General features: G+C 38.6%; 3 protein-coding genes and 1 pseudogene across 3 annotated transcripts; 2 read left to right on the top strand and 2 right to left on the bottom strand.

Annotated features, from left to right (window-relative positions):
- Window positions 1-1,530: 1,530 nt before the first annotated feature.
- Window positions 1,531-5,275, top strand: LOC149390996 (uncharacterized; annotated as a pseudogene).
- Window positions 5,276-7,359: 2,084 nt separating this feature from the next.
- LOC149390995 (pre-mRNA-splicing factor) lies at window positions 7,360-12,026 on the top strand. The gene is made up of 3 exons (XM_089619057.1): window positions 7,360-7,827; window positions 8,865-11,135; window positions 11,617-12,026. The coding sequence occupies exons 1-2, from the start codon at window positions 7,481-7,483 to the stop codon at window positions 11,095-11,097; spliced, it is 2,580 nt and encodes an 859-aa protein (XP_089475183.1). The 5' UTR covers window positions 7,360-7,480; the 3' UTR covers window positions 11,098-11,135; window positions 11,617-12,026.
- A 3,404-nt stretch (window positions 12,027-15,430) lies between these two features.
- Window positions 15,431-18,022, bottom strand: LOC149390994 (DUF1997 family protein, putative (DUF1997)). Its single transcript, XM_089620478.1, has 7 exons — window positions 17,821-18,022; window positions 17,506-17,736; window positions 16,460-16,568; window positions 16,324-16,369; window positions 16,110-16,195; window positions 15,871-15,929; window positions 15,431-15,705 (listed from the first exon to the last, which is right to left on the bottom strand). The coding sequence occupies exons 1-7, from the start codon at window positions 17,889-17,891 to the stop codon at window positions 15,591-15,593; spliced, it is 717 nt and encodes a 238-aa protein (XP_089476604.1). The 5' UTR covers window positions 17,892-18,022; the 3' UTR covers window positions 15,431-15,590.
- A 379-nt stretch (window positions 18,023-18,401) lies between these two features.
- On the bottom strand, window positions 18,402-20,986 carry LOC149390993 (mraW methylase family protein). Its single transcript, XM_089618697.1, has 5 exons — window positions 20,636-20,986; window positions 20,150-20,398; window positions 19,889-19,957; window positions 19,534-19,723; window positions 18,402-19,038 (listed from the first exon to the last, which is right to left on the bottom strand). Exons 1-5 carry the CDS (start codon window positions 20,969-20,971, stop codon window positions 18,596-18,598), a joined length of 1,287 nt encoding a protein of 428 aa, XP_089474823.1. The 5' UTR covers window positions 20,972-20,986; the 3' UTR covers window positions 18,402-18,595.
- Window positions 20,987-21,648: the final 662 nt, after the last annotated feature.

Here is a 21,648-nt window from a genome sequence, read left to right as displayed (position 1 = left end):
CGAAATAGTAGGGACCACTAACTTCAGTTTTTGGCTTTGTGTTGTTGGTTGTTCACGCTGGATTCATTGTGAGAATCCTTTGTTTATTGATTATTTAACCTCTATCAAATGTGTTTTATTTACTAGTTTATTGATTAATTAAACTTTGAATATCCTCAAACTTTATCTGATATGTGTCCTTTTATTTAGGATCCTGTTATTCACTAGTTTAATGATTAATTAAACTTTATCTAATATGTTTGAGGATCCTATTTTTATTTACTTGTTTATTGATTAAGATGACTGTATGTAACGTGTTTTATTTACTTTTTTGTTTGATTACAGTGAATGGGTCTGGTAAGTTCACATTTCAAATTCACCATGGTGGTAAAATGAAATTGGTGAATGATCGATTGTCTTACGTCGAAAGCAAAGTAGATTTTGTAGACTACATGGACATGGATCGGTTGTCGATAGTGGAGATCAACAGGATACTCATTAAAGACTTGGGATACTACTGTGGAGCAATGTATTACGTCATACCCGCGTATTCCGATGAGCTTGTATTGCTTGATTCAGACCAGGCCTTGATGTCCATCGTAGGCGAGCTGATTGAGAACACGTATGAGGTGTTGTTGTACTGTGACCACCCCATTCAAGAAGGAGGAAGTAAGCTTGTGCTGCTATTAGATCAGAGTCAACATGATGACACTTCACGTCCAGTTTAAGAGACTCAGTCAGTAGTTGAAGGGAATCAAGGATCAACGAGTCCAATTCCAGAGAGTCAAGTTCCTGAGAGTCCAATTCCAGATAGTCAAGTTCCAGAGAGTCAACCTCAAGCGTCCCAGAGTCCACCTCAAGCGTCCCAGAGTCAACCTCAAGCTTCCCAGAGTCAACCTCAAGCGTCAGAGAGTCCACCTCAAGCTTCACAGGTTCCAACACAAGATACTCAAGTAGAAGTGGAAGCAGACGAAGAACCAGAAGTGGAAGAGCACAAAGAAGCAGAGATCGAGGAAGATAGCGGATTTGAGATGAGTGCGGACGACGTGATCGTTGACGGAGCAGCTATAGATGGAGGCCTAACATGCAAAGGAAAGATGCATTTCAGTGATGAAGAACCAGTATCTGATACAGATAGTAACTACAACGACGAAGATGATATAGACTTGAAGAACTCGGACGCGTCTAGCGAAGAAGAAGCGAAGACCGATAAACGTCGTTCAGTTTGGAAGAAGGTGCTTCCCAAATTCCAGGAGTTTAGAGAAGACACGGATATGACACAACCGGGACTCAAACTAGGATTAACTTTTCCTAGTGGAAAAGTATTCAAAGATGCTATTCGATAGCACTCTATCCGATCCGGGAAGGAAATCAAGTTTAAGGTCAACGATTCAAACAGAGTTAGAGCTGTTTGTAAAGATAAGACGTGCAAATGGTTATGCTATGCCTCTTTTCTCGGTAAAACAACCACATTCGCGATAAAGACGTACGTGCCTGAACACACATGCCCGAGAACAAATGAAAACTGGTTTGCTACGTCACGATGGTTGTGTAAAAAGTATATGCCAACCTTCACAGAAAACGAGTCTTGGTCTGCTGTTGGCTTCATGAACAAGGTACAACAAGACTTAGTCTTGAATTGCTCAAGACAAAAGGCGTACCGGACAAAGAAATTCGCTGATGCGGTGATAGAAGGCTCGTACAAAGAGCAGTACGCTAAGTTGTGGGACTACGGGGCTGAGATCAGGAGATCCAACCCCGGTTCCACGGTTGAGTTTCTAACCGAGTCCGATGCATAAGGTAATCCTATATTCCAGAGGCTCTATATTTGTTACGCCGGTTGTAAAGCTGGTTTCGTTGAAGGATGTAGACCTGTTATCGGTTTGGATGGATGTCACATAAAAGGACATCACACAGGTCAGTTGTTGACGGCCATTGGCATTGATGCCTGTCGGGGAATCAAGTGGGTATCAGACACGAACAATCGCTCTGATACCACTTGTCGGTGAATCGAGCTCGCATCGGACACGAACGATCGCTCCGATGCAACTCGTTTGAGATGATTCCACCATATAACCATATTAATGCGGAAAAATAATTAATTACGCTGATCATAAGCTAATTAAATTATGGTTATAATTAACAAGATCTAGTTATGTTTAATTAATTTAATTCATGAGAGCATGTAATTCAAGCAACCGATATAGAGCGAAAAACGAATACTTACAGTTTTTGGCTCACGAACTGAAAGCTTTCACAATCCGTCTTCGTCTTGAGTCGTCTTAATGAAGGACTCGAGGATGACACCTTAGTCTTCCGAAACGTAATCTCCGAGACGAATAAGAAAGATGAGTGGGCACAGTCTTTATCTCACTAGATCACGAAACTAGGTGTTTCGAGATCTCGCTCTTATTTTACTAAGAATGGAAACGAATTTCCGAGGGGAAGAGAGACAGAATTTCGCACGGCCAAGGAGGCTAGAATGCACGAAATTATTAGGTCAAAATCCTTAATCTTTTGCCTTCTCATGAACCCCTAATTATAGTAGTAAAAAGGAGATATTCATTGAATCTTCCATAATATTTTATTTCCTTTTATTGTGTTCACACTAGAGGATTTAATCTAGGCCCTTGGATCTCAACAATTGAATCCTACTTTTTCTCTCATCCATCAGATCAATATCTATGAGATATTATTCTTTTATTTAAATAGAGAATAATTTATTTAGTGAGATAATAAAGGAGAATATATTATTCTCCTAAATATTCTCCTAAATACTTTCATTTAAATAAGGAGAAAATATAGGACAATATCTTATATTTTTCTCTCTCCTTTATTTAAACAACTAAAGAGAAAATATTGGTAAATACCAATATTGAAATTTTCGAACTTGATGGCACACGGCCAAGGGGATTTGCGCAAATTCCTAGTGCCAAAACCCTAATTCGATTTCATATTTTGTGTAAGGCCCAATTGCTTAAAACCCAATTAATCATTTATTTACTTGGTCCAACAATAAACAAATAATTAATAATTGTTTATTTACTTGATCAAACAATAAATAAACAATTCTACCATAAATATTTATTTAATTCTGCGAATACCCGTTTTCCAGAATTAATGTTGTCAATCACAATTACAGCAAGTGAGATTAATAATGATAAACATTATTATACGAAAGTTCTTATCTGCCTTTATCAGAGCCGAATCGGGGACTATGGACCTAGTAATAGAAGCTTAACAAATCCGATGAAAAAGACGAAATAGTCCTTTCTCTTTTGTCCATCGATTCGTCTAATCTTTGTCAAATACTCCACCTTGTAAGCCAAGACTGAACTCTCCTTTATACTAGAATTATATTTACTCATCGTGACGAGTGTCCACTGATATAGTCAGTTCGTGATCAAGATCCTCCAGGTTCAACCCGTGTCAAGAGAAGTCAATTTTTCCGTTATACTTTTCTTGATACATATCAGCCCTAAGCATTGTTGCTTCCCCAGCGAAAGATTCTTTCGAACGTAACTTACTTCGAAAGTGCTAGCAATCTATCGGTTCTGGAATCAACCCTTAAGTGAGTGAACATTAACCTTCTTTCAGGAAGGCTGGATTCCGTATCTGTAAATCACTTCCCACTCGAATTATGCTCTGAGATAACTCCCAAGACATAAGTTGTGATTAGCATGAATAGCCTTTTAGCGAATGAGTCAAAGAGCTCAGTAACATAACCCAGTGTCCATGATCACTTCAAGATTTAGATCAAGTCTCACTGTGACCATCATAGTGGCCTCGGTTAGTGTATCGTAACGGTCCTTAAACGACACATCTACAACCAAGACATGTCCAAGTCGTACACTTACCACAAGTGTAGAATGCTCCCACATAGTGATCAACCTTCACCCATGTGTTCCACATATATGACTTTAGATATAGCTTTCCAGGCGTATATCAGTCATCGACCTCGTTTTAGCTCACCGCTCGAACTCAGGTGCCCAGCACGTGACTCAGTTTAATACGGAGGCTATGGAAGATAGTTGTTATTGATTCTAATTGTTTAGAACTCAACCCACTAATCATATAATGCTAATAAAGTAATCTTATTATCGAATTTAGTAATCATTCATTCATTATCTTCAAGTGGGCAATATTCCTAACAATGCCAATAACAGCATGTTTCCTATAGCGTTTGCAGTGGTTGAGTCCGAGTGCAAATCGTCGTGGGCATGGTTTTTAAACTTTCTGCGAGACGATGTGGGCATACACAATGGACATCATTGGACATTTATTACTGATAAACAGAAGGGGTTGAAGGAAGCACTGAGTGGGATGTGGGAAGAGGGTTCTGTACAGGCAGAGCATAGACATTGTGCACGGCATCTGCAAAGCAATTTCACGAAGGTAATGTACTAATTTTCTGATATTATTAATTGATGTCTTGATGGATTCACTCACTTAAATACTGAATTCTTGATTCAATGTCTGGTTTTCAAAGGTCAATTTCTTAAGAACAAGGTAATGGCAGCGGCAAAGCAATATTCCGTCCCAAAGTTCTTTCAAGAAATGGAATTGATCAAAGCAGAGGATCAAGACGCGTATGATTGGTTACTGGTTAAAAACCCCCGTAATTGGGCCAGAAGCATTTTCAGAACAACACCAAAGTGCGACATCCTGCTTAACAACCTTTGCGAGAGTTTTAATGGAACTCGGGCCGTGTTGCTAGCTAGAGGAAGACCTATTCTCTCTATGTTAGAGAGAATTAGGATGTACCTTTTGCAGAGATTCAGCAAACAACGTCTAGCCGCGGAGAAATGGACGGGCGACATTGGTCCTCGGATTTACAAAATCGTTGAACAGAATAAAATCAGCAATGGTGCGAACATAGCAATCTGGTCCGGGGGTTTTAAGTATCAAGTTCAGAACATGTATGGGAGCATGTACGCAGTTGACTTAGGCACAAGAACCTGTTCATGTTGTCGATGGGATTTATCAGGTACGTCATGAAATGTATCCAATATTTTAAGTAGTTACCTTATTACTTATATGGTTTCAACATGTCCGATTATCCATAGGGATTCCGTGTGCACATGCCATTGCATGTATATGGGAAAGATCACAGCAAGTAGAAATGTATATTGACGATTGCTACAAAAAAGAGACGTACATGAAGGCATACAAACACCAAATCTTTCCGATAAATCCTATCGAGCAGTGGCCTAAGACAGGTCTAACACCTATGGGAATGTTCTACTCTCCTCAATTTCTCGGGAAGACCCAAGAAATTGAGGAGAGTAGAACATGATGAGGTTATTCCACCGGGTGGAACCAGAATGACTCGAAGATACGTCACGGTTACATGTTCTGGATGTGGAAAACCGGGTCACAACCTAACGACATGCTTTAGGAGGACACAAGAAGAACATGTCATCTATTTTCTTAGCTACAAAAAACTGTGAAGATTTTCTAATTTCTAATAAACTTGCAGAGGCAACAACAACGACATGCTAGAGATCAACATCAAGCTGCTAGATATGCTCACCGAGGTACTGCTGAAGGTGAAAGTAGTCAAACAGGAGGCAGTCAAGGCACTCAACAACCACAGCCTAGGGTAAGTCTATCAGAACTGAAATACATTACCTTATAGATACCTTAAATAGCAATGTATCTAATCAATTGAAATGTATACAATTACAGCGTAGCCCGAGGCTCAACAGGGTTCCAACGAGACGAAATGTATTAGAACCGAAGAATTTGTTCTGATTCTTGTGTTTTGGACCACAATATTATGGTGAACAAGTTATGAAGTTGGATTACCGGTCTTACAATCATATTTTGTCCTTTTGGGTAGTTTTTTTTGTGCATTTTGGTAGACTTGGCTCGTTTAGGTCTCGAAATGATGTAATTTAGTGTGTCAAACTTATGGTTTCTTCAGTTTTTGGACATGGAATGCAAAGTTTGTCATTTCTTACTATCTTGTTTGATCAAATTGAATGATAACTTTTGGTTGAAATGGAATGCAAATTTACCAGCAAAATACCATAAACCTATTACACATACCATTACACTTACACAGTTACACATACCATTGCACACATAAAATACCATAAACCTGTTACACATACCATTACACAGGATATCCCCATTACACATACCATAAACCTGTTATACTAACTACTGCAAGTATATGATCACAAATAAAACTTTAACATTACACACAGCAAAATACAATTACACATACACAATTACACATACACAGTTACACATACCATTAAACACATTCAGTTTGGGGCTATTTGAAACAAAACGCATAAATTAATACAACAACAATTATTAACATAATGTTCTTGATTTTCTGGGCTTCTGCAATCAGTTTCACACTCACTTCCTTCGCTTCCTTCATCTCACCACGGACTTGATACACAGCGGCGTTAATATTACGTACTTCTGCTAGAATCAACAGGCTCCCTTCCTTAGTCTCGTAACTGGCTTCATATACAATATTCTTCTTCGCGCCTTCATCACTCGTTCCCTCCTCCTCCAGTTTATTTATTTTCTTCAATAAACCCGGGATAATTTGGAGAGACATTTTACACATTTTCGGATCAATCCATTGTAACATGCCACAACCAGCTTCCACATTTTTCTGCGAATAAAACCCATCACCGTCCTCAATTAATCAAGTGATACGCAGACAACAACCAGGAATACAAATATTAATAAACCCTTACCTTGTATCTGGAACAGCCATAAAACCTTCGACCTGGGTTGTCACACGTCCATGACGTGCGCTCGACACTCAACAGACCGCATTTGCAACGAGGACTCCGACGACTCTCCACTGCTTCGTCGACGCTTGCTGTAAATGCGCTATTCGACGACGAATCCATGTGGAACAAGTATACAATCTGAGATTATGGGTTCGTTTTGGGTTGAGAAGATTGGTTTGAAGATCGACGACAACGCCCGATTTGGGTTTTAAAATTGAAGAGACCGCGCGATTTGGGTTTGAACACCGACGAGACGCGCGATTTGAGTTTGAAGACCGACGAGCCGCGCGATTTGGGGGTTTAGGGTTACACGGATTTTGGGATTTTGTAATTGTTTCCGATTATGTTCAAATGTTGACATAATTTATTTATTAGTTTTTAATAGTTTCCTAAGGGTATAATGATAATTTCAACTACATACTCAGCTCACGTGAGTGAAACGTGCACCTCAATTGCACGGTAACTGAAAAGGTTTAACAGAAGGGGCAAAAGTCAACATCAACCTGAGTTCAGAGTATTTTTTTTTTGTTGAAAATCCGAGTAATCTTGTAAATTATCCTTTAACTAATTATTCAAAAGAAATATATATCCTAAGATAAGAGCCTGAATTTTCAGATTTCGAAAACCATAAAACCGGCTGGTCTCTCATTGCACCATAAAAGCACGACTTCGATTTAGGGTTTTTCAAGTTCAGGGCTTTTGCAGAGCGACCTCAGTCGATCGATAGAGAATCAGCAGCCATGTACAACGGCATAGGGTTGACGACCGCGAGAGGGTCGGGGACGAACGGTTACATCCAGACGAACAAGTTCTTCGTGAAGCCCAGGCTCGGAAAGGTCGCCGATTCCGGCAAGGGATTCGACGCCGGCCAGGGAACCGCCGGTGTGTCAAGGCGGGCCAACAAGGATATTCTCGAGCACGACCGGAAACGCCAGATCGAGCTCAAGCTTGTCGTCCTCGAGGACAAGCTCGTCGACCAGGGATACACGGACGCCGAGATCTCCGAGAAGCTCGCCGACGCTCGGAGGAATCTCGAAGCTCTCTCCGCTTCCGATGACGCTGCGGCGCCGCTCGCCGCCGACAAAAAGTAAGGTTTTTATTCTTTTGTTTTGGGAGCGATCGGTTGATCTCGTGTATATATGATGATATCTGTGTTGATATGTTACGATACTTCGAAATTCTTCTTCGTGTATTCGTAGTTGATTAAAACAGAAGACTTTTTTAGAGTTCAGGAAATATTTTGGTAATTCTTTCTGTCCTTGGAAATTCGTACTGTCCTTGATTCGATGCTTTAGTATTTGAGGTCCTCTGAGTAAATATTTCGATCTCCAAGCTCAAAATTGTGAATTTGTCCAGTGCTAATATAATGAACTCATGTACCTAAAACTTATTCATGTTCAAGATATACTAGTGAAAGTGTTTCTCCAGAATAGAGCATTCGATCTGAGTACTGAAATTACCCTCATATAAGCCTTCTGATGTTCCAGTACATTATAAGGCAAAAGAGGCATAAGAAGCTTAGAAACACAAGCTCAGTTGCCAAAGAACAACCTGTTATTATACTCTAAATCTTCAAATGATTCTGTCTTGAATGACCTTGGCACTTTAAGCGTTGGCTCTTCGCGAACACCTGACTTCAAATGTATTTTAATCCACGGAAGTTACTTCTGAAAAGAAATATGATATAATATTTAAGTGGTAGTTTTATGATGAGAGATGATACCAATCTATGTGCTGTCTATACTGATACTGTTGTGAAATATCTTTTGAATATTGCCTTTTCCATTTTAACTAGCATGGGGTTTTTGCATTCTCTAATTTCTCTTTTGATTTCATAGTTGGTTGACGTTCATGCTTCAGTGTCAGTAAACTTTTTTCTTTCTGCTGGAATGAAGTCTTACATTGTCATTGTACCATATCTTGAAAATAACATGTTATTTTTTTTTTCTTCTGTTTTTATATTTCATATTTTTTTTTTTAGAAATTTTTCTTTACATTCCCTAATTTTATATGTGTGATCAAATGTATGAAGTGGTATCTGAATGATTTTAATTATCGTATATTTTTATGTTCATTTTTTTATAATGTTTACTGCGTACATACTAATTATTTGGCTTGTTACAGAGTTTCTGATACCCAAACGCACCAGATTGCTGCTAGAAAGGAAAAGCAAATGGAGAACTTGAGAGCTGCATTTGGCATACGAGATGCTGTACCTGAGGAAGAAAATGCTGACGAGAATGCTGATGAACCAAGAGGAAGTCAAAAAAACGATATGCGTACAAAACGCGAACATGCATTTTTGGATAGAGGTATCGAGAGGAAGAAGCATTCAGAGGAAATTTTGAAATCTGAGAAAGTAGAAAAGATAAAGAACACCAAAGAGTCTAAACGGAACAAGAAGGAAGAAAGTAAGAGACGGAGGAGAAGGCGTGTGAATGATTCTTCTGATTCTGAGTCTGACTCGGATGACAGCGGTGGAAAGTCACGGGCGCTTAAGAAAAAGCATCACCGACGTGATAGGAGAAGTAGTGATGAAGATTCCGATAGTGACATTGACAAGAAGCGTAAGGTTTCAAAGAAGCAGAAGAGAGGCAAGAGGGCCAAGGATGACTCAGATTCTGATTCTGACTCCGGCTCCGCGAGCAGTGATAACTCAGATTCTGCCTCAGGTTACAGCTCTTCTGATTCTGAGGACAGTGCCAAAAATGTGAAATCCGTTAAAAAGAAGCCTCAGATAAGTCAAAGGAGAGTTGACAAGGACGCATACAAGAATAATGAAGCTGCACAAAGGCAGAAAATAAGCAAACGCAGAGAAAGTGATGGTACTGATTCTTCTGGTAGTGATTATGAGTCAAGTAAAAAGTCTTCTAAGAAGCAAGTTGAGATGTCCAAAGGAACTCAAAGGAGGCATGGCGCTGATGAAGATTCTGGTTCTGATGAAGGATTGATTAAGGAAAGGCAGCCAGTGAGACCAGGAAGACGGCACGATTCCGAGGATGACTCAAGCTCTGATGGCGAGATGAAAAAGAAAAATAGCCGTTATGTTGAAGAGAAGAAGCAAAACTACAAAAAATCTGACCGGAGGCATGACTCGGATGATGATTCCAAACCTGGCAAAGATCTATTGAAAGGGAAACAACATGCGAGACCAGGAAGACGGCACGATTCTGCCGATGACTCTGATTCTGATAGTGGGTTGAAAATGAAACATAAGCGAGTTGAGGAAGAGAAGAAACAGAACTATAAAAGATCTGATGGGGTGTATGACAGGAAGGATGATTCGAGCTCTGAAGAAGGCTTGTTGAAGAGTGAAACTAGGAAGGAAAAGTGGGTCGTGAGACCAAGCAGACGACATGATTCAGAGGATGAATCTGACCTGGACAGTAGGGTGAAACAAAGAACTACTCGAGATGAGGAGTTAGAGAGGAAACACCATGATAGTCGCAGAACTCGTGATGAGGATTTGAATGGTGAGGATCGCAGAAGAAGCAACCTTGTCGGTGATGAGCGAAGCAAAAGGAAACCTTATATGGATAGCAAATCCGATGAAGAAAAGTCTAGAAAACCTGACAGTAGAGCAATCGAAAGAAGTCGACGGAGTGCTGGCAAGGATGATCGTGACTCTGACAAGTCTGATGGTAGTAGCAGCGGCGATGAAGAGAAAAAGGAGAAACCAAGAGGCAGAAGGCACGACAGCGACGACGAGCAACTCGATTCGAGATATGGCCGAGATTTCAGCAGGCAAAAACCAATCGAGAAAAAGTCAGATTCTGGTGAGAAGGATTTGCAAACCAGCGCTCGCGAGTACGAATACAGGAGAAATGAGCAGAGCAAGAGTATCGGCGAGACAAAGAGCCGGGACCGAGATGACACGCACAGACGGGTACGGCAAAGAAGTCCCGAAGATGACTCAGGATACCCCAGCAAGAATGCCAGGAAAGACTCGGGACGGTTCAGAAGCGAGGTGGTCGATGAACGTAATAGAGACATAAACGAGTTGGTCGATGAACATAGTAGGGACAAGAGCTACAACAGAAAGGATGGCGAGCTTCAGCACGGCGGTCGGAGGGTAGATCGTGATTATGATCGTCGTGGTGGAGGGGACAGGTGGCAGATGGGGAGTGAAGAGGATCACCGAGGGAAGAAGCATGGAAGAGGAGAAGAAGAAGAAGAAGACAGAGATGATTACAAGTCTCGAGGGCAGAGAGCAAGAGACGAGGGACGAGATGGTAGAGACTCCGAGAGGGACAGACAGAGGGATTATTCGAAGAGATCAAGATACGATGATCCGAGAGCCGGCGATAGGAGGCAGGAGAGTGAGAGAGGCGATTATCGATCCCGACGCCGAGATTGATTGGCTATGCGATTCCGTTGCACTCTTCTATGATGTGGGTATGTTTCTCGGATTATATTTTCGGTTTTAGTTCTTTTGCACGAAATTGTTACACTTCTTGATGTGGCTTTAGTTCTGTGTCATCACTTTGCCAGAATGTGAGACCAAATTTGGCTATTTACTGTTTTTCTTAGATGAATGAACAATAAAGCTGAGTCATGAATTTGGATAGTTATTGATCAAATCTCCCTGTAATTTGAAAGGCATGTGGCTCTCCTCAGTTCTTTCTCAAGAAATATTGAACAAATGATTCCATACATCTCTCATTTAATTCTCTCCTATTTAAAGACTAGTGCAACGAATGCTAATACCACGTTAACCCCTCAATATCATCCAACCTCCCTTGTATCTAATATCCCAACAGTCAAAAGCCAAGTTTTTTTTGTAAAATTTTATTCAGTTAATCTATGTATTTATACACGTGTATATACAGTTTGCTCATCCAACTTACGTTATGGTGTAATGCCTTTCTTTGTTCAGTGCTTGTCATATCTCATCTCATCGGTGGATTGTGTGTTGCAAAAGTCTGAAGACTGGGAAGATCATCTGCTGAACCAAAGTGTGGATGATTTGCAACCTCTTTCTCGTGTTTTATTTAATATTAAATCATCAAACTCTTCTATGCCATGTATTGTTGTCTTTGTTTCCTTTGTCTCGTGTTTAAGACGTAAATGGCATGTATGTTTAAATGGTTTTTGACTCGTGTTTTGCTCGACTGCTACAGAATTAGAATGCTCCTTTTTTTTTTTCTTTTCTTTTTTTTTTCATCAGATCCCCAACTATTTTAGAAGTGTGACAAGTAGGTCATCAATCTTCTACCTTATCTTTTAGTACTATTGGATAGTATTACTCTTTTTTTGTTAAAATGTATAAGTTTCTTTGCAAAATTACCTCATGCTTTGCACCCGAGTCTTTTTAGAGACAACCCCTGACAGTTGAGAACTAGCCGTTAATTTTTTCTGTTAAAATTTCTCAGTTCGCTCATGTGTGACCTCGGCCATGGCAACTTATTTTTTTATTTTTTTTTAATTTATGAAATTTGGGAAACTGTGTTGAATGAAAGGAAATTTGAGAAACTGTGTTGAATGAAAGGAAATTTAGAAATTAAAGAGTAAATGCATTAATTTGGAAAGAGGAATGCTATTTGTCACGGACCAATTTTATATAATTTTTGGTGTTTATCACTTTTGGGGGGTGAATCGTGAGTCATCCCCTCGTAACCAAAATCATTTCCGAATTTGGAAATTATGTTCAATTGACAAAAATACTCACACATCTCTCTCTCCTCTCACTTGACGTCTCATTTTTTTTTCTACTGCATATCTCTACGTTGATTGTCAGAAGAATCAATTCTTTACTGTTATCTATTAAAGAGCATATCTCACTGCTTTTACTACCGGGTGTTATTTTTAATTGCATTCATTAGATTGCTTATCTTCATATCAGTGTATCAAATATGTTTATATCGATATCAGTTTATTATCAACTCAGTTACTGTCATATCAGTGCAATTACTTTTACAAATAATTAGCAAAATAGCCAACTCAAGATAATTGTTAAATAGCCAAGGTTTTGTAAATATTAGATAGATAGCCAACAAATTTTAATTACACATCTAAGTTTACTAAAATGCCCAAATTTCTTCCCGCCCAATCGATTATGCTGATAATATAAAAAAAAATCCAAGTAAATCGGGATTACCCCAAAAAAGAAAGCTCTACTTTTTTCCCCGACGAGTAAATCCGTTCATCTTCCCCGACGAACAATTTCGGCTGCCGAAGTTATAACTGGTACGCTTATGTAAATGGTTTTTCTATTTAAATTAGTATTTACTGATATTCGATAGAGATTTACTCACAAAAAGAAAAAAAAAAGATCTTATTTGTTTTTTGATTGATTATTGAATAACATCGATTTTGGGTTCATCTTCTTCATCTGGGTTAAAGCTAAAAATATTCGTGTATTGATTATTCAAAAACTTTGATTTTTGTCTTAAACCCTAGAAATTTGCAGACGAGATTATTTACATGTATTTACGAGATTATTTACATGTTTTTACTGCAGAATATGTAAAGTACAAAAATTGTTATATCTAATAAGGAAAGAATGTATATTCGGATTCAGTAAATAAGAAATAAATAACGTCTAATATATAAGGAAACAAAATAACAATTAAACACCCACGTAAATTTCAGTTGCTACATATAAGGAAACGAAATTAAACCCCAAATTATGTTCACACTTAATTTAAGGAATTCTGAAACAAATAACGAGATTATTTACATGTATTTAGGAGATTATTTACATGTTTTTACTGCAGAATATGTAAAGTCCAAAAATTGTTATAACTAATATGGAAAGAATGTATACTCGGATTCAGTAAATAAGAAATAAATAACGTCTAATATATAAGAAAACAAAATAACAATAAAACACCCACGTAAATTTCAGTTGCTACATATAAGGAAACAAAATTAAACCCCAAATTATGTTCACACTTAATTTAGGGAATTTTGAAACAATTCAAAATTCAATTTCTGGGAATCCTGAACAATTCAAAATTCAAATAATTTCCAAATTCAAATCTAAAAGGACAATCTCCGGAATTAAAAAATAATCTGATTGGTCTATGTCATCCAAGTGGCTATTTATCTAATATTTACAAAACCTTGGCTATTTAGCAATTCTCAACGTTTGAGTTGACTATTTTGCTAAACTACCCTTACTTTTATCTATTCTCATCGTTCTTTGTTTTGGTTATTCAAAACTTCGTCCACTTAAAAAAAAGTTCTCGTCAATTCAAATCGTCAGTTACCAACAGATAACCGGTTACTGAAATCTCGAAAATCAGGTCAGATTTTTTTTCTTAAAACTAAAAAAAATGGGCCAATTTTTTTTGGAAAAATTGTACAAAATAACAATTTGAAACTTATTGATTAGCAAAATAACTAAAGTTTCAACTTTTCAGCAAAGTAGACAAATTTGCGTTTTCAAAATTTTTATAACAGTCGAGATTAAAATATTTGACGATTATTATAACAATTTATCTATTTCAAAAAAATTAATCTTGGGGTAAAAAAAAAATTGAAACCAAATTTGGCTATTTCACTAAATTAAGACAAACTTTGGTTATTTTGCAAATTCATAACTTTAAATTGGCTATTTAGCTACATCACTTTTTTTTTATATAATTTTAAAAAATTTCAGCTAATGATCGTGGGACGGCTTTTGAAAATTTTAAACCCATGGTCGTGATCATTAAATAATATAGAGTTGATTGCTCTAATAGGTGTATTCAATTGCAAAATATGATGTAATGTAATGAAGATGTTGTGGACTATCTACATTTCTATCCTATGTATGAACACATTTATTTATTTATTTATTTATAATTATGTGTTTACTGGATACCCCTTCGGTAAATCTGGTAGTTGTCAGTTTATCACATCGGAAACGGTAACTTCATCGATACATTTTATCATTTTTTCTACTAGATACTCCGGTAAATCATTAGTATTTTTCGGTATACCAGCAAAATCAGAGTGCCGATACGACATCGATAACGATATTTCAATCCTTAGTCAGTACTATTCACCACTAAAACTAATTGACGGTAAATGGTATGACATAGATGCACAATTTTTCATTAAAATTGTAGCAACGTGGCAGGCCACATGAGAGAAGATTAAACACTTGCTTTTAAAATGGAAAAAACAATTACTGTAGAAACTACAGTATTTTGTGTGCCTGTATAAATGTATGTGTTTGTGTGTGTATATTTGTGTATATGCATGTGTGTTTATGTGCCGAGCATATTTTTAGATGCAAGGCTTCACCGCAGCACTCTTTGGCTGGGTGACTCCTTATGCATATTTTTCACTTTGTGAATCCACCAAATAAATTTATCTTCCACATAAACGTCGTTTTCCTTTTACAATGGCCGAATGAGATGATTAATGATATGTATTTGGGGGTTTTAATTTATAGAAAGGTGGCCGTAGAGGAGAGACGGCGATGAGGATGGGTGGAAGAGAGCGAGAGAAAAAGGAATGAGAACTATGGTGATTATAGCATATAACATAAATTGGAAAATTATGTGCCAAGTGTATTTTCGTCAAAATGCACATAATTTTCAAATTTACACCCTTAACCCTTCAAAAACCCAAATTTCCTATCTTCAACTCATACTTTTTCAAATTTCCCTTTTATTTTAAGTCTGAGCGACTAGTGTATGATTATTTACATTCAAGTCGTGTAGGTGTTTTAACTTTCTATCATTTGAATGGAATGGATACATGAAAAAAGGCAATATTGTTATTCTTAGAACAGTAAAATACAAGCAGAATCAGTGGATTAATTACAAACAGATCTCCCCCTGAATACAAACACCATTGTTATGAATACATCCAACATAACAGACAAGTTGCTATAATCATCTTTGATATACAAACTAATTAGGTCAATGTTTGTACAGAATCTAAGCGGCGAAGGCGAACCCAATTCTCGTAATCTTGCATGAGCTGCCGCAGAAGCAGCGGTACCACTCCGTCCAATAACGCTTGTAACATCCTGTACATTACACATCGCTAACGGTTTCTTGTATCACAAGTTATTTAAATTAAATGCTACAAACAAACATCAACCTTTTGTGTCTAAAAAAAACAACCTTTTGTGCCTAAAAAAAACAACCTTTTGGGACAGAATATTAATGAACCAAGTGAACAAGTAACTTACAGATTTCCAGGACTTTCCACGGCTGAAACTGGCAACATTGTAAAAGGGAGTGTGTAAATCTGAAATATTCAAATGCCACAATGAATTAGCTAGTTTTATTTTATTATCAAACTTGAAGAAAGTTAATTTCTTTTTTTCAAATGGTTCTAGAAGACGATATTTTGTCTCCCATCATCCATCAAATGACGGAGGAAATGGGTGTCAAATTAAATAATAAAGAGTAGGTATTGTATTTATACCTCGAGAGTGAGATTTAATGTAACGTCAACTTCCAAAAATGGATCTGAATTATACGTGTCCCATGTCATGTGATTTCTCATGAAGGCTGTAGAAGCATATAATATAGTCAATAATAAGAGAGAATAATGGACGAGAGAAAATATTAAAAGAAATCTTAGAGATCCTGAGAATCCGGAGAACAGTTTCAACTAAAGAAAACTTGATAACTCTTGCCTGAGAAATGGCTGTTCTGTTGTTCCATGATTTCAGAACCCTCAAACTGCAAAAGTCACAGAGGATAATAAGAACAGCAATCACATAATTAATTAACCAATTAATTCCGCAGACACAAAAGTCGAAGTAAAATCACCTTACAAGAAAGCATCTCAACCGTGCAATCTTTGTCTGTTGGGGTTACTCTCAAGTCCAGCACCGGCGCCGCTTCAAAGCTCAAAAGCTCAATTTTCTCAAGTTTACACCTGTACTCAAATGTCAATAACAATTAAACATTCGAAAGCTAAGGGGTTATGACAAGATGTATAAGATTATTAGTTACTCTTACACTATGAAAGCCAATGACACAACATTGAATTAGAACCCACAAAGCTCAAACAAGCACCGATTATAAAAAATAATAGGACCCTGTCCAAGATGAGTGAACTCAAAAGCCACTATTTTTAGAGTGCATGTTAACATATCCAACAGCAGAAAGATAAATACTCTCATAGTTAATTGTTTTTAATATGGAACTTTATAATAATAACCACTCATAGTCAACTTTGCAAAATGTCGTCTTTTCCCCTCTCTCTGAGGGCATGATTGGAACCTGGAAAATGGGATGGGAGAGAAAATCGAATCTCCTCTTTTATATTTGTATTGAGGAAAATTTGAGGGAAGGAAAATGAGAAGAAAATAGGAGAGAACATTTATAACTACAAGTTGTTTTCCATTTTCCATCGAAAATGAAGTCCATCCAAACTTCTACATGCGAGTAAGGTCTACGTTTGTGTCTCTATCCCCTTCTCTTTCCCTCATACTTTCTATCACTTCCAAACACAACGTTGAACTCTGATATTCCGTCTCATTTTCCTTTCACTTTTCGTTTTTCTTCAAATTCTCACTTCCCCTTGCATTTTCCGGGTTCCATACAGACCCTAAACATCGACGCGCCTCCTCGTATATTAGATTCGATCAAGAGTCATCATATAACCTCTCTTTCAGTCAGACTCATCAAAGGCTCTCTTCCTAACTCATAAAGCAATGCCTATAAGCCATGCAACTAAGAACTTAGCTTCTTAAGTCTTAACACACTGAATTTCACCTAACATTTAGTGAACCGGTTTAAACTATTCACAAGTTGATCATAACTTAAGAGTGAAGGGAAATGCATGAGAGCGTTTCAGTGATAAGGCTGACCTGTAAGTATTGGCGGCGAGACACTGGAAGCTCTTTAAGGCATTTGTGTTTAGGAGAGCTTCAATTGCAGAAGGGTGACTCATAAACTCGCCAATCAGGAGCTTCTTGTTCCCATTACCATTCCCATAATCTGGGAGCTTTATTCTTTCCTTTTTCGCCGCTGATAATCTTGCCTTCTTTTTGGCTGACTCTAACTCGGATTTCACCGCTTTTAATGTTCCAACTTTCTTCCTATAAAATAGATATATAATGCAAAATTTAGAGTATATCAAACAGAAGCGTTTCAATATCAAGTGAAAGGAAAGGAAACGAAACCTGGGTTTAAAAACTGAAATGGGAGATGATTTGATAGAAGCACAGCCATGCCACTTGGTGTTCAAAATCATTACTTTGATGGAGATGGAAAACCCAGATGCAAAGCAGCTTTATTTGCGATGGACAGTCAAATACTCTCTTTATCTTTTAAGAAATGTTTCACTGTTTTGGTTGATGAGAAAGGGAACAATTACAGTTGAAGAAACGGGGAAGGATTAAATGGTTGACGAAAAAGGAAAGGCGCAGATTGAGTGTTTGTTGACGTGGCCAGTTTCATTGAGTTCTAAATTACAAAAACTGCCACTGTGGAAATTATTAGTCACATTCACATGTCATGTTTTTTTTAGGCATGTCATGTGAGAACTTTCTTTTCTTTCCCTATTAAGATCAAATTATAATGAACCGATTTAAATATACCATTCGTGCAAAATTACCACTTTTTATTTATTTATTAGGTTTAGAAAAAAAATCATCAGTCATCTATAAGGTTCCCAAAAAGTAATTTTCTTGAGGGCAGAAAGTTTATGTCAAGCTCTGAAACTTTTACTTTGCAAGAAAATTTCACGACTACTACGAGGGTGTAAAACGGACGTCAAAGGTATTTGTTTTAAAGGAACTAAAAGAATATAATTCCTCTGCTATAATACATTACACATAATAATAACAGCCACGATGTTAGATTTTTTTTTTTTCACCTTTCTACAAAAAAAGGTATACTTGTACACTTCAACTATTTGTGTAATGTAGCAAAAAAAATAAGGAATAATAACGTTACTCAAATCTTTTCGATGACCCTTAGTTTAGCACTTCGGCTCCGACCATTTAGTTTCTCCTCTTCAGCAGTAGGTGTAATTGGTCTCTTTGTGAGAATGGTTCCTCTTAAACCCCGGACGGTTTGCTTGATCCACGCTTCCTTTTCGTCGATGCAATTTTTTTTCCCCTTCTTTTTGAAATATTTCTTATGCGAATCCTCACTTTCGGTTTCTTCTGCTTTGCCGATTTCGATTTCGTCCCCGCTGCCAATGATCTCGAGAAATGTCTGCTTCACGATTCTGTCCTCCAAACTGTGGAAGGAGATGACTGCCAGTCTTCCCCCAGGGGCAAGACAGTCAAAGCACGCATGGAGAGAATCCTCGACTGTTTTGAGTTCGTCGTTAACGGCGATTCTCAAAGCTTGGAACACCCTCGTTGCTGTCTTTATCCAGCCTTGCCTACCTACTGCAACACAGTTGAATGCACAAGAGAAGAGACTTTTATAATGGTCAAGCCTTTGATGAATAGTCAACTTAAAATCAAATTTCTTCATTGTGAAGTCATGGAGTAAACTTCGTTCTTGCTACTTTCCCCCTTTTTTTTTGTGTTCGGAAAATTTGAAGGAAAGAAGTATGAAAAATTAAAAACTAACAAAAAAAGGAAGCACATGCGCGAGGAAATGTGGAAAATGAAATCGCATGTGAATTTCATTAAATTATGGCTTTCCTCATTATTTCCCAAATGAAATTGGAATATACACTTAAGTTATACATTTTCCATTAAAATTTATCCGTCCCCAATTTTACCGATCCAAATACAAAGAAAATACGGGGATTTTCATAATATTTTCCATAGCATTTTCCCAGAACCGGGGGCCTAGCAAGCATATATTTAAGACCCTCTCCTGGGGTTAGAGTATAACTAGAGATCAGTTCTACAAGTTTAGGATCACGAAGTTACCTTTGCTCCAAGAAGTACGTCGAATCAGGTCTACAAGCTCGCCGGTAGAATGCAAGCCACCAGACAATCGGGCCTTTAAAATTCTGTTCTGAAGAGAATACCAATTGCTTTCTTCTCCGTAATCCCGCAAGATTCTACCCAATTCAGGGCCCGGCCAAGAGTTTACGATATCTTCTGCTTTCAGACTTGCCTGCCAAAGGCCTGCTCCAATCAGTGAAACAGGACTTAAAAAAGACTTTGCAGTAATTTTACATAGTATCTGAATACTAGATGCCCGAATTCACTTGTGAAGTTAGTCAATTATGTAATTAAAAAAAAAAAAGATAAACTCCGAAAAATGCCAAAACAAGCTTGCCTGGGGATCCATCCTCATATCAAGTGGCCCATCGGCAAGAACGCTAAACCCTCTCTCCGGACTGTTGACCTGTTCATATGAAGAAAACAGCTTTTATAAAGCTCTGCTGAGGGTGAAATATTAAGCGAGATATTGTAGGGGCTATATACCCAAATAATGATGCAAAATAACACATCTTGAAAACCCACCACATCCCAATGCCACAGCCATTGGTTGCGTAATCAAAGATAAAAATGAACACAACGCTTTTAAGAGCAAAACCTGCATGGATGACATTCCCAGGTCCATCAGTATTCCATCGACTCCGGCGCCGATGAGAGCCTCGTCAATCTCACCCAACACACTTTTGATATGTCTGAAATTCTTCAAAGCAGTAAATGTTTTGAGGTCGTCCGTGGCACGAGAATCGCCATCCATGAGAGAATTGATCTGAGCCACAGCCTTCTCGTGCGCCGCAGGATCAACGTCCATTCCAACGTAACATCTCAGCTCTGGATGAGCTTGTATTATCTGTTAACCAATTCAAAAACCAATAACCCTACAGAATTCAATTCAAATAACTCAACAAGCAAGTGAACAAACAGTTAATAATCATCATACTAAAGATCTGTTCATTCAAAATCACCAATACATATCCTAATCGTAACTTTCATGCATTATAAAATCAATATACACAAATATGCATAACTGTATGTATAAACAAGTGAAAATGGTCAAAAGATGAAAATGAGAAATGAGTGTACTGACAGCAGAGGAGTGACCGGCGGCTCCGACAGTACAGTCGACGAAGGACCTAAGCGACCTCGACTCCGACGAAGCGAAGACATCGGAGACCTCTCCGAGCATCACGGGGACATGGCTGGCCGCGCCGCCGAACCTGCGAGCCTCGTCGAGCTCGAACTCCCTGTCGGACCTCGTGCGACGCTTCTCCTTCACGAGCGTCGGTCGGGACTTCGCCGAAACCCTAATCCGGTGAGGCTTCGCGGACGTGGCGACGCCGTGGGCGAGAGGAGAAGCGAAGGCCCTGAAGAGCTTCGAAGACGACGAAGGAGATATCGACGACGCCACAATTCTCATTCTCATAGTAGATTGGATTTTTTAAGCAGGTGACTTCAGAAGGGTATGTTTTAAATTCATAACCTCTTATGTTTGCTTAATATTTTTATATTTATTTTTCTTATTTATTTTTTGTAATTTACGAAAATAGCCTCTTAAAACCATCCCATTTGAACGAGGGTAACGAACCAAACCCATCACAGGAGACCTCCAAGAACCAAAACCCCCGCTGAAACCCATCCCCCAAAACCCTCCCAAATCTGAAACCACATAAGCCGCTCTCGGTGGAAGAAGCCGGCGTGGACGTGAATGCGCGTGACCGGTGGGATTCGGCGGCGCTCTACTACGCCTGCCTCGCCGGCCATCTCGACGCCGCGAGGCTTCTTCTCGAGTCCGGCGCGATCTGCTCCGAGCACACGTTCGACGGCGATCGCTGTCACTACGCCGCTCTGAACCTCAAAGTCCGAAAGCTTCTCAAGTCGTTTGAGGCTCGTCCTCCTCCGCTCCCGCCGCTCAATGCCGCCCTCCGAGACCTCTTCCTCGCTTCGCCGCCCAATCTCCCTCTGCCGCTTCCACTCGCCGTCTCCGCAGGTATATCTATTGTAGTAAACTAGTTATAGTGATGGATTTTTGGGCGAATTTTCTGATGAAGATATCAGACTGAATCGACGGGACTGTGTTTTTGAGGTTGTGAATCGATTAAA

The sequence above is a fragment of the Urtica dioica genome, chromosome 7 (assembly GCF_054948205.1).
Source record: "Urtica dioica subsp. dioica isolate 48M chromosome 7, U.dioica_male_clone48M_v1_H2, whole genome shotgun sequence".
Classification (NCBI taxonomy): Eukaryota; Viridiplantae; Streptophyta; class Magnoliopsida; order Rosales; family Urticaceae; genus Urtica; species Urtica dioica.
The sequence above is the reverse complement of the archived record's forward strand: the minus strand, read 5'-3'. Positions and strand labels throughout refer to the sequence as shown.

Coding starts and splice junctions, on each gene's coding strand:
- LOC149390995 (XM_089619057.1), top strand. CDS start 7,481: ATGTACAACGGCATAGGGTTGACGACCGCGAGAGGGTCGGGGACGAAC. Junction 7,828..8,864: donor CCGCTCGCCGCCGACAAAAA/GTAAGGTTTTTA, acceptor GGCTTGTTACAG/AGTTTCTGATACCCAAACGC.
- LOC149390994 (XM_089620478.1), bottom strand. CDS start 17,891: ATGATTTTGAACACCAAGTGGCATGGCTGTGCTTCTATCAAATCATCT. Junction 17,737..17,820: donor ATTTCAGTTTTTAAACCCAG/GTTTCGTTTCCT, acceptor TCTATTTTATAG/GAAGAAAGTTGGAACATTAA. Junction 15,930..16,109: donor CATTAAATCTCACTCTCGAG/GTATAAATACAA, acceptor TGAATATTTCAG/ATTTACACACTCCCTTTTAC.
- LOC149390993 (XM_089618697.1), bottom strand. CDS start 20,971: ATGAGAATGAGAATTGTGGCGTCGTCGATATCTCCTTCGTCGTCTTCG. Junction 19,958..20,149: donor TGGGAATGTCATCCATGCAG/GTTTTGCTCTTA, acceptor TCATATGAACAG/GTCAACAGTCCGGAGAGAGG. Junction 19,724..19,888: donor ATATGAGGATGGATCCCCAG/GCAAGCTTGTTT, acceptor GGCCTTTGGCAG/GCAAGTCTGAAAGCAGAAGA.